At 38.0% G+C, this 11124-nt stretch overlaps 2 protein-coding genes across 2 annotated transcripts; one reads left to right on the top strand and one right to left on the bottom strand.

The window, feature by feature from the left end:
• The first annotated feature begins 285 nt into the window (after positions 1 to 285).
• On the top strand, positions 286 to 9029 carry LOC127640034 (eIF5-mimic protein 2-A). Its single transcript, XM_052122408.1, has 12 exons — positions 286 to 378; positions 896 to 968; positions 1071 to 1247; positions 1343 to 1437; positions 1588 to 1653; positions 1740 to 1875; positions 1961 to 2070; positions 3375 to 3545; positions 6831 to 6977; positions 7826 to 7964; positions 8150 to 8272; positions 8372 to 9029. The coding sequence occupies exons 2-12, from the start codon at positions 905 to 907 to the stop codon at positions 8401 to 8403; spliced, it is 1260 nt and encodes a 419-aa protein (XP_051978368.1). The 5' UTR covers positions 286 to 378; positions 896 to 904; the 3' UTR covers positions 8404 to 9029.
• A 180-nt stretch (positions 9030 to 9209) lies between these two features.
• Positions 9210 to 11124, bottom strand: LOC127640035 (transcription factor 15-like). The gene is made up of 2 exons (XM_052122409.1): positions 10416 to 11124; positions 9210 to 9892 (listed from the first exon to the last, which is right to left on the bottom strand). The coding sequence occupies exons 1-2, from the start codon at positions 10971 to 10973 to the stop codon at positions 9860 to 9862; spliced, it is 591 nt and encodes a 196-aa protein (XP_051978369.1). The 5' UTR covers positions 10974 to 11124; the 3' UTR covers positions 9210 to 9859.

Genomic DNA, 11124 nt, shown 5'->3' on the forward strand with positions numbered 1-11124 from the left:
TATAATGGTATGACCGATATTCGGGATTCAAATCAAACTTTGCTAGAGAGGTCACTGTATTTTATCAACTTGCACACTGTAACACGAATTAATTTTTCAGCAGCTACTACTATTTACTACTATTATATTCGAAAATATAATAGTAGTAAAGTTACCTAATAAGTGTTATAGAAGTATAAAGAGTAATATTTCCCCATTATCGACCCTATATTACATTCTCACTCCCCCGAAATCGACTAATCCATTGTTCGCCCCCACCTCTTCTTCGGCGCATGCGCAGTAACGTCAGTCTCTAGCCATTCGGGAAAATTGCTTATTAGGTTCGGATCTGCTTTGTTCTTTTGTTCAAAAAGCCGTTTTTTATCTGCATTAATTTCGGTAAGCCCTCCGTTTGTTTCAAACACATCTAATAAACGTATAAAGATCAATGTTGAGTCGTTGTCTGTGTTTTTGATGGATGGCGCATTTTTTTGGCTCGGGTTGCGATCAGCTGTTTAAATAATGACGGCGGCGCTCGCAACCTGCTAGCAACGAGATGGGATAAATAAAAGAAAACCTTCATTTTATTTACATGTCTCCTTTTTATGCAATCAAATGTTACCTTTAAGCTCGTACGCATATTAGATTAACAGCTACAATTACGGTATTTGTAATTTTGAGGGAGCAGTTAGGCCGTTTAGGCCTTAAATTAGCTGGTTAGCTAGCTCTAGCGCGAGACCGGCGCGTGAGTTACAGTTCAGGGCAAACAAAAGCCTAAAATAATGTGTAAGGCTTTGGTTATTACGAGTTAGCAGCCGGTAACTGAAGGGGTTACCAGCTGCTGCCTTTAAAAATGAAACTTGAAAAGAGGTGTATATAATTATACATCCAAACCTAACTTGTGTTTTCTTCACAGGTGTCTTTTATGAATAATCAAAAGCAGCAAAAGCCAACGCTTACCGGCCAGCGTTTCAAAACTCGGAAAAGAGGTAAGTTGCCTACAGAAACTTGTATTAATAGCTTTTTGGGTGTCTCTTTAAAAAAATGCTCGCCTTCCATTTGATATATGCAACGTTTTCCTTTCTGCACAGATGAAAAGGAGAGATTTGACCCTACTCAGTTTCAAGAAAGTATCGTTCAAGGCTTGAACCAAACTGGCTCTGATTTGGAAGCAGTAGCAAAGTTCCTCGATGCCTCTGGCGCAAAACTCGATTACCGCCGGTATGCTGAGACGCTCTTCGACATCCTGGTGGCTGGAGGAATGCTGGGTAAGCCACTCTTGGAAAACCTGGAAATGTCTGGGAATTATTAAAAAAATGGTGCTTTTACTCCATACTGATTGTCTTAATTTTTTGCCCCCCAGCCCCAGGTGGTACTCTATCTGATGACATGACTCGTACTGAGTTCTGCCTCTTCACGGCAAGTGAAGACCTGGAGACCATGCAGGCTTACGCTCAGGTATTCGCCATTACCTGCTACATGGCCATCCTATATCTGGAAGTAGTCTTGCGCATTTGATCTTCTTCTGAATTTGCTATCGCCATGACTTGTCAGGTGTCCACATATATATCTATGTTTCGACAAGCTTTTCCTCGTTGAACCTTGTAGGTTTTTAACAAGCTGATAAGGCGTTACAAGTACCTGGAGAAAGGGTTTGAAGAAGAGATTAAGAAGGTAAAGAAACAATGGTTGATCAAATATGCGACTGTACCAATGATTTATTTGCGACTCAAGACCTTGTCCTTTTCTCTTTCCCTCAGCTGCTGCTGTTTTTAAAAGGGTTCACTGAGTCAGAGAGGAATAAGTTGGCCATGCTTGCCGGAATCCTGCTGGCCAATGGCAATATATCAGCCTCCATCCTGAGCAGCCTCTTTAATGAGAACTTGGTCAAGGAAGGTAATGCAGAATTTTGTTTATTAGTGCAGAGAATTTGCAGTACTTTCCGAGTGAAGAATTTGTAAACTGACTTGTTTCATTGCAGGTGTGTCTGCCGCCTTCGCTGTGAAACTGTTCAAATCTTGGATCAATGAAAAAGACATCAACTCAGTTGCTGCTAGCCTGCGAAAAGTTGGCATGGACAACAGGCTGATGGTAAATATCATACCTTAGGGTGATTCTCTCATAACCTGCCAAGAAAATGTCCTGGTCCTATATTTATAAAATAATAATAAAAAAACATTTTAAAGTTTTTATACATCATTTTGTACTCCCTTAGTATTGCTTTTTTTTTTTTTTTTTTTTTTTAGCTTCATAGCATTTTGCTTTGATTTCTGCTTTCAAGTCCCAATTAAAACTTTTTCCCTACCTCTTATTTTAAATGCTTTAGATTTGTAGTAGCTCTCTGTGACTTTAAATAAAATAAGTTTTTGTTTTTAGATTAACTTTATATGGCTGTTTTATATTCAGTTGATTTCTTTCTATTTTAAAGCAAACCTGAAGTATGGGAAAGGCGCATAATAAATTTAGCATCTTATTAATATTATACAATGACTGTTGCACTAATGAACATTATTGAAACAATGGGAATTAGGGATGTGATGTCAGCATTTTTGGGCCCCGATCCAATATTTTAATATGAACTAGCTGCCGATACCGAGTCCTGATCCGATACTTGTATTTGCCTAGATAATAGAGCTGCAGACAGTTTTTGTGTTTAAAAAAATAACTAAATAAAGTAACAAAGTTGTCTTCAGCTGAATGCATTTAACTTGGTGCAGCTAGCATTTTTATAAAGTTCACATATAAAATCAATTTCTACTTAGATTGGTGTAATAGCTTATTTTAACTTTAATATTCAGGTACAAAATTAAACCGCAAATCCACTGAGTTCTGTATGGATGAATAGAAATCTTACATACAGTTGAGCTAAAACCATCTTATGCTGGTTTTAGCTGGTCTTTTCTGCAGGGCAGCATTTAATGACTATTTCAATAGCTTTGCAATGTAAACATCATGAAGTATACATACAATAATATGATAGCTTACCATCCACATTTTTATAGGCATAAAAGCAACACTCAGTTTTATACAATATGTAACGGGGGACCCTGCTCTGTCTCTCTCTACTCACCAAGGGGTCCTTGGCCTGAAAATGGTTGAAGACCCCTGGCCTACACAATGTATTTTCACTTGCAAGTATGTTGTTTTATGTGTTGACAACTTGAATGAAACAATCATACAGAGAATTACATAAAATACGTTACCATTTCTAATTGTTCAGTTTGATCAGTTTCATAGCATTTATTTTGGGTGTTACATTTTATTGTATTGTTGCTCCAATCAGTTTTTTATGTGTTAAAATAAAGCTTTTTGAATAATTTTTTGTCCACCATTTTCTTGAGTAACTTCTATGAGATGTGCTCAAATTTAACTGGACTCTTTTCCTCTCAAAACAGGAGCTGTTCCCTGCCAACAAGCGTAGCTGCGAACACTTCTCAAAATATTTCACAGACGCTGGGCTGAAGGAGCTCTCAGACTTCGCTCGTAATCAGCAGTCCATTGGAGCCCGAAAAGAGCTTCAGAAAGAACTGCAGGAGCAGATGTCACGTGGCGAGACCCTAAAAGACGTGAGTAAAAACTGTCAGCATATCTCTTATGCCTTTTATATTTAGTTTACTTAACATTTTGATTACCAGATACACAAGGTATATTAAGTGGAATTAACCCTAAAACAGGCAAGAGTTGTAAATTATTAGCTTTAATGTAAATTATTAGTAAATTAAGAACTTTTTATGTCATTTGGATTTAAGGAACAATTAAGGAATTTGAAATATTTTATATATTTTGGATTTGGAGTTTTATTTCCCAGGATACGTTGCCCTGTTGAAGTACAAAAAGTTAAAGTCATCAATATTTATTTTATGCAGTTATTTTTTGGCAAAAAAATAGTTTGACTTCCCTTCTTTAAAACATATGTGTATATGCTGTGTGTGTGTGTGTGACAAATTCTGGCAACATATTTCAGGGGATATGCACACTTCAAAATGTATTAAATAACAGCATATACAAAATTTTCTTCCGAATCTTAAGACCAGGGATCCAGCAGGTCCTTAAAGTCTTAATGTCTTAAATTCAGTTTTCAAAATGTAAGAACATAAAAAGTCTTGAGTATCTTAAATGGTATAACAAAAGTCTTTAATTATCATTCAAAGAAGTCTTAAATTTAGGGACGGAAAACAGGAATCGCAATATGACCAAATGTAATAATGAAACTGGAAAGGGCTGTGATTTAAATAAATCTATAGCCTGTATGTGCTCCAGGCTTCAAAGTGAAGATGTTGCACATTCTTCAAGCACACAAGGAGCTCATGATGCAGTGTTTCAGAGCAGTTCAAAATCTGTTAATTGCTGCATATTTTTGTTTTATGACCATGTTTATTTTACAGTGTGTATAATGGTAGTAATAAGTTGTAGACGTTTGTAAAAGTGCATATTTTATTTCTCTTATCTGTTTTTGAGCAACTGGTAGTACAGACATTTCAAAATAAGAGCCCCTGTGTATTTTCAGCTTGTTTAGAAGTTCTGCGTTTGCACAATATCTTTTTTTATTATTTGGCTTATTGTTGCCTGTGTGTCTGTGCCCATCACAGTAAAAAATTATAATTCTTATACTATTTATTCCAGCATCCTTTGCACAATGCTTCATCGCACTGTGTACATGTATGCATGTATGTGTCCCTGTATATCACATCCACCTCCGACATGTACATAATGATAATAATAATTTTACTCCTGCATCCTTTGCGCTCTGATCACTGCACTATTTGTCAATATGTATATTGTTTTTGTTCATAGTGTGTATATTTGTGTTGTCTACACTGTAGCCTGTGTCTGATTGTATTTTTTATTGTGTTATTGTATTTTTTGTATGAGTAAGCACATCGTGAGCAATGTACAATGCTGAGTCAAATTCCTCGTATGTGTACACATACCTGTCAATAAAGCTGATTCTGATTATGCGTATGTGTTGATATTGGTAGATAAAGCAATTTTAATATGATCTGGTATGGACTAGGGCTGCCCGATTTGGACAGTCATATTGCGATTATTTTGAAAAATATTGCGATTTGAACTGCGATTATGATGTTTTCCACATGTTCAACTGCAAAAAGGCTTCTGGGTTTTCACACTTGAGCCCTCTTAAAAAGAACCAAACTGAGGCCTACACAAACAAATAAATATATAAACAGTGAAACAAAGTCTTCATATCCAAATGTTACCATCCACCGTATACCTGAAACACAGTCAGCTTGAATATTAGGGATGCTCCAATCAGGATTTTATCATCCGACACAATCTCCAATTTTCTTTTCATCTCATCAATCGATGCTGATCATTTAACTTTTATTATCAGCAGCTCTGTCAAAACTGGTTTTATGTAAACTTTCTGCTCAATGTCACTGTTAACTGAATTTCCCTGTTGGTAAAACCAGTTGTTGCCTAGTTTTTGCTGTCAAAAATAATGTTGATTGATTGAATAATGCAATACGCACAAAATATAATATTTAAATATAAATGTTACTCTTTATTCTAGGCCTTAATAACTAAGCGAAATAGCTCTTTGTTTTTTATTCAGTACAATTATATGTATGGTAGCAATATTCACAGAAAGCAGTGGTATTCGGCTGATCTGCCAGGGGCTGTTCAAACAGATGGAACACAACAGACTGGAACCAAACAACAATCTCTAGAGAAACATTTCCAAGTTGAACATCTTTAATGATAAAGCATTTAAACAATGCATTGTTTAATCTGTGAAACGCTTAGAAGAGAGAAAGTCGCTACAGCCAAACACCTCCACCAACAGTAAGGGGCTGTTCACACCAAACACTTTTGTCTTTTTTTTTAGTGCAAGAATTTGATTGATCTGAAGTCATCGTATTACAGTGAGGATAATTTTTTTTAATTAAAATCGGTTGCGTTTCTGATATGTTTATACATTTCTCTCGACTGGATGAAGATATTAATTTGCTTTCTCACGTCACTACCTTTAAATATGTAATTTAGCTGGCTAACGAATGCATAAATGTGACCCGCTGGATATAAACTAATGTAAATAGATGGTAACAATCGTGACATTTAAACATATTGGGTAGGACATGCGTTTATTTGTCATATTGCTCTAATCACTTGATGTTATCTTTAATGTTAGTGTCCTCAGCCTTATCAGAAAACATACTGCTTTTCTCCACTAATGCTGCATCTTGTCAGCAAATTAATAACTTTATAAAGATATGACTGTGTGTAGTGTACTGTATACATTTTCATTGTTTGTTTTAAATCTGCATCTCAAGTGTTCCACTACATGTAGTCTCGCATGTCAAAACAAACACCACAAGGCATCAGTGAAGTTTTTTTTTTTTGCCTCTAGAGGACGCTCTCATACTGTATAATGACAGCGGACACTTCCCATCCGCTCCAGCACCGAACGCAATGGGGGGGAAAACTGGTGTGGATTTTGCAGATAACCGATAGTTCCAGAAATCTGTTATCGGTGCTGATTAATCAGCAGAACAGATGGTATTGGTCGACCTCTTTTAGGTAATGCTTGCTTAGCGATCACCGAAAATTTGAACAAAGACATGTGACCCACATACTCAAAACAAAACCAACTATGATAAATGATAAGATTGGGTGAGAAACTTTCTCATACCCCCTATAAGAAACTAAAGTGTATACATCTTGTGGTGCACGTTGCCTGTTTTAGGGTTAAGCTAGACACTAAACATTTTCCCAAATTGTCTAGACACCAGTTTTATTAGAATGAGCTTGGTAGATGGTATGGTACATTTTATGCTTGGCAATTTGTGGCTGTGAAGAATGCTAATGTGTTTTCTCTTGGCATTCCATAGATCATTACCTACGTTCGTGAGGAGATGAAGAAAACGAATATTTCGGAGCAGACAATGATCGGCATTGTTTGGACCAGCGTCATGAGCTGTGTCGAGTGGAATAAAAAGGAGGAGCTCGTCACCGAGCAAGCTATCAAACACTTGAAGGTATGAATGCAGCCCAAAGGAAAGTTATCAAAGAATATTTCACCCATACAATATTTTGCCACTATGGCTAGTGTGGCATTGTGGTCAAATTTTTTTTTTATATGTTAGATCAAGGGTCTTCAACAGGGTGTCTGCGGTGGTACCGCAGGGGTGGTACCTACCATTGGTGGCATTTGTAAAAATCACTTGTGAGCGACAACAGAGGAGGAGGTTTGGTACAGTGATTTACAGAGGACTTTAAAAATATCTCTTCATGTCAAATGTTGCAGACCCCTGCTGTACACCCCTGATGTTTGCTGATTTCAGAGGGGGTTTGACCACTTTTTAGCTGGTCATGCTGGAAGACCATCCTGACCAGTTAAAAAAGGATTCAAAACCCCTTTAAAACCAGGCTGGGCAACCAGCTAAAACCAGCAAACCAGCTTATGCTGGTTTTAGCTGGTCTTTTCTGCAGGGCAGCATTTAATGATTATTTCAATGGCTTTGCAATGTAAACATCATGAAATATACATACAATAATATGGTAGCTTACCATCCACATTTTTATAGGCATAAAACACAACACAATTGTATACAATATGTAACTGATGTCCCGGCTCAGTCTCTCTTCCCACCACGGGGTCCTTGGCCAGAAAATGGTTGAAGACCCCTGTGTTAGACCAATAATTTAGAAAAATTAAAAGATTATGAAAAGTATATGCTTTCTTTCAGCCAAACTTCCAGATTGAACTTTTATAAAACTGTGTTTTCCTTAAAGATAGATTGTGGTGATACATAATGCCTGCAACCCCTTGTGCTAAACCAAAAATGTATCTAGCTACTAGTTGTAATTTCTGGTAACTCTGCAGCAATACAGCCCACTGCTGAATGCCTTCACCTCCCAGGGCCTGTCTGAGCTCACCCTCCTGCTGAAGATCCAGGAGTACTGCTATGACAATATCCATTTCATGAAGGCATTCCAGAAGATCGTGGTGCTTCTTTACAAAGGTGTGTCCTCTGTACCTGACCTTTTCGAAACAATGCACTTAAACCCAATGTCCAGTGCACAGTGGTATTTTTATACAAAAATGTTGCATAGCCGGTACAACACTGTTGTTTATGTCTATGTTTGAAGTTGAATGGTTTGTTTTTGTGGCTAAAGATTTTCATTTTTTTTTTTTGTCTACCTGTAGCTGATGTTTTGAGTGAGGAGGTGATTTTGAAGTGGTACGCAGAAGCCCACGTGGCCAAGGGAAAGAGCGTCTTCCTCGAGCAGATGAAGAAGTTTGTAGAATGGTTGAAGAACGCTGAGGAGGGTAAGGAATTCATTTTGTATTTACCCTGCTAGTGTCTAATTTGTTGCCACATATTTTTATTCCCATGACTTCGCTCATTTATACCACTATCTATTTCAGAGTCTGAATCTGAGGAAGAGGAGGGAGACTAAACCATGTCAACAGAATGTTTTGTTACTGAAGTGCTTGTCTAATCCCCCAATTTCTTTTCTTCTCTCTTTTGGTGCTTTTTTCCCCTTGATTCTACCTCCTGTTTTTCCATAACATTTAGATGTCATTTAAGGGCTTAATAAAACAAATGGTTAATTTTAACAGATTTTTCTAATATTAAGGTTTACACTTAAAATAGCACAAGTTGTGGTCAATATTTGTAATGATTTACTCAAGGAACTTAAGTGTTGACACAGTTAGGACATCTTTATTATTGTTATAATGATTCACTAAGAATTGACATTCCATTGGATTAGATATGTTTTGCTGCCTTGTTTGCTTTCAAGATGCCCTTTTCTACATTGTATTGATGAATTTATGCTCCATCATGATCGGTGTCCAGAACGGGAAAGAGACCTGTCTCATGATGTTATTGCCAAAGGTTTAAGTTCTGCTGTCATAACATCCATCAGCATTCTGTCTATAAAATTGTACAGTGCTGACAACGAGTTACTTACCACCCCATAAAGACCCTTAAATGACTCCAGACCTCTTCTCTATGATGTATCTCCATTTTATGTCACCAATTTCTTTAAATAACTAATTTACTTTTTTTAAGAAATAAAAATCAGAAGTATATGCTTTGTGCATTACTTGCATTCTGCTTTTATTTATTTTTTTGTGAACAAGTCCACCATTTTTAAAGCTGCATTTGCAATATATACCGCCAGGGGGCACTACAAACCACGTCTCAGGAAAAACTACATGCTAAACATGTTTTCAAAAATAATTGTAACGTTTTTGAAGTACAGGAGATTTTTTTTTATTATTATTATTATATATATGTTATATATATATTTTTTTTACAAAAATACTTGATCATTAAATAGCAGCTTGTTTGATGTTTGGCATGTGCAAAAGACCACTTGGAAAAGGCAATGTTCAAGTATTACAAAATGATGGTATTCTGCATTTAAAAAGCTTTAGAGGTAGGCCATATTACTTAAGAAATTATTTTTGACCAGGGACGTGTCTGACAAACGTGTGCAAATGTTTACAAATTACTGGCAATAGTCTTGTTCAGTAATTCAAGTACAATTAATGCATGATATTTGCACTAGAAATTTTGATTTTGCACATATGATGTGCGAGACAGACACGAGACTGTTTTTTACTGCGAGGGATGGTGTAGCTTACTACGTCTGATACTGAAATAGCCTACCACCAGGTGCAACTTTACACATATTCTCTGGTTACATTAACCAAAACATAAGGTGGACACATGCATATGCAACACACGTAGTAAATGCAAAAAAAGTGCAATATTTGTAGATTCTTCTCAAAAAACATACAACATAATATCTTGTCTCTGTGCAAGGCGATGATGTCTCTTTACATGTAAACATTAAGAAGTTGGGAGCTCGGACGTAGCAGCGGTCAGTTGGATAACTCTTGCTGTCACGCAGTTGAGTGCTTTTCCCCATCTCTTAGCTGCAGAAGCAGACATAGTAGTTAGAAAGGCAATGAACACTATATTTGACATATTTGTTGATATTGCAGTGATGCATTATTCGATTTGAGAACGATAAACCGTTACAGGACAACTTCGTTTTTTTTTTTGCATGTCATGCACAGGTGTGAAGCAAATTTAGTAATAAGCACAGCCCAGTTTATCTAGACATCTTTTGCACATGCGCGTGCTGTTGACGAGTCCAGAGAATCACAAAGCACTCACAGTGCGCATGCGTCAACCGCATCCGTACAGGCTTTCTTGCAGGTCAAAAGAGTATACTTTTAAAAGGCTAGAGTGCTTAAACTGGCACACAATGCTGAAAAAACTACATATACCCTAGCACTAAGGGAACAATTCAGGACTGGCAAATCAATGTGAAATCACGTGATTTTTGGCCCAGAATCTGGATTATCATCATGCCTGGAAATTGTCAGTAACTCCAATATTTTCAGACTCAACAGGTGGTAGTTGAAACATGTTTTGTCACCTTTAGAGACTCACCAGTTTCCTTTGGTTACTCAAGCAGAAAGTGCAGATGGGTTTGACTGGGGTTTTGAGGTTGTTGTTGTTGTTTTGTAAGATGTTGTGATATTTCAGGCAGGGTTGCCCGTCCCTGCAGTCCTCCCCTAATAGAAGCACATTTGCCAGGTGCGAAATGTAGCTTGACGCCAAACGCAGAGTCTCGATTTTTGACAACTTCCTGTCGGCCGGTTCCGTGGGTATGAGTGTGCGTAGATCCGCGAAGGCGGTGTTGACGCTGTGCGTTCGGTCTCGCTCCCGAGCATTGGCTGCCTGCCGCTGTTTGTTCATACCTGCTATTCTATGGCCCACATGTCGCCTCCCCCCTTCCCTGTGGCTCCGAACGGGGCTCCCGGCACCAGTGGATTTCTCTGAGCTGTCGCTGCCACTGTCAAGCTCATCGGGGTCAGAGGACAAGCTCTGGGTGTCGTGTGAGGGATGTGCATGAGCAAGCCCATGCTCACCTCTGGTGGACTTCATGGTGTGTAAAGTAAGAGTGGTTGTTGTGGGTAGTCCATGACATAGATGCTGGCTGCCCATGGTGCTTTAAGCTGAGTGAAAATAGCAGCCGGGGGGCAGCTGCTTCTGATCCGGTGTCCGGAGATCTTCCGTGGCCCCGTGGCACTTCAGCATGCCATTTCTTGAATGACTGATCCCTTTCTGGATTTGTCTGCCACCATGTGGCTCTGGA

Source organism: Xyrauchen texanus, chromosome 48 (assembly GCF_025860055.1).
Source record: "Xyrauchen texanus isolate HMW12.3.18 chromosome 48, RBS_HiC_50CHRs, whole genome shotgun sequence".
In the NCBI taxonomy this organism is placed as follows: domain Eukaryota; kingdom Metazoa; phylum Chordata; class Actinopteri; order Cypriniformes; family Catostomidae; genus Xyrauchen; species Xyrauchen texanus.

Coding starts and splice junctions, on each gene's coding strand:
- LOC127640034 (XM_052122408.1), top strand. CDS start 905: ATGAATAATCAAAAGCAGCAAAAGCCAACGCTTACCGGCCAGCGTTTC. Junction 1,248..1,342: donor GGTGGCTGGAGGAATGCTGG/GTAAGCCACTCT, acceptor TTTGCCCCCCAG/CCCCAGGTGGTACTCTATCT. Junction 7,965..8,149: donor CGTGGTGCTTCTTTACAAAG/GTGTGTCCTCTG, acceptor GTCTACCTGTAG/CTGATGTTTTGAGTGAGGAG.
- LOC127640035 (XM_052122409.1), bottom strand. CDS start 10,973: ATGGGCAGCCAGCATCTATGTCATGGACTACCCACAACAACCACTCTT. Junction 9,893..10,415: donor TGAGTAACCAAAGGAAACTG/GTGAGTCTCTAA, acceptor CTGCTTCTGCAG/CTAAGAGATGGGGAAAAGCA.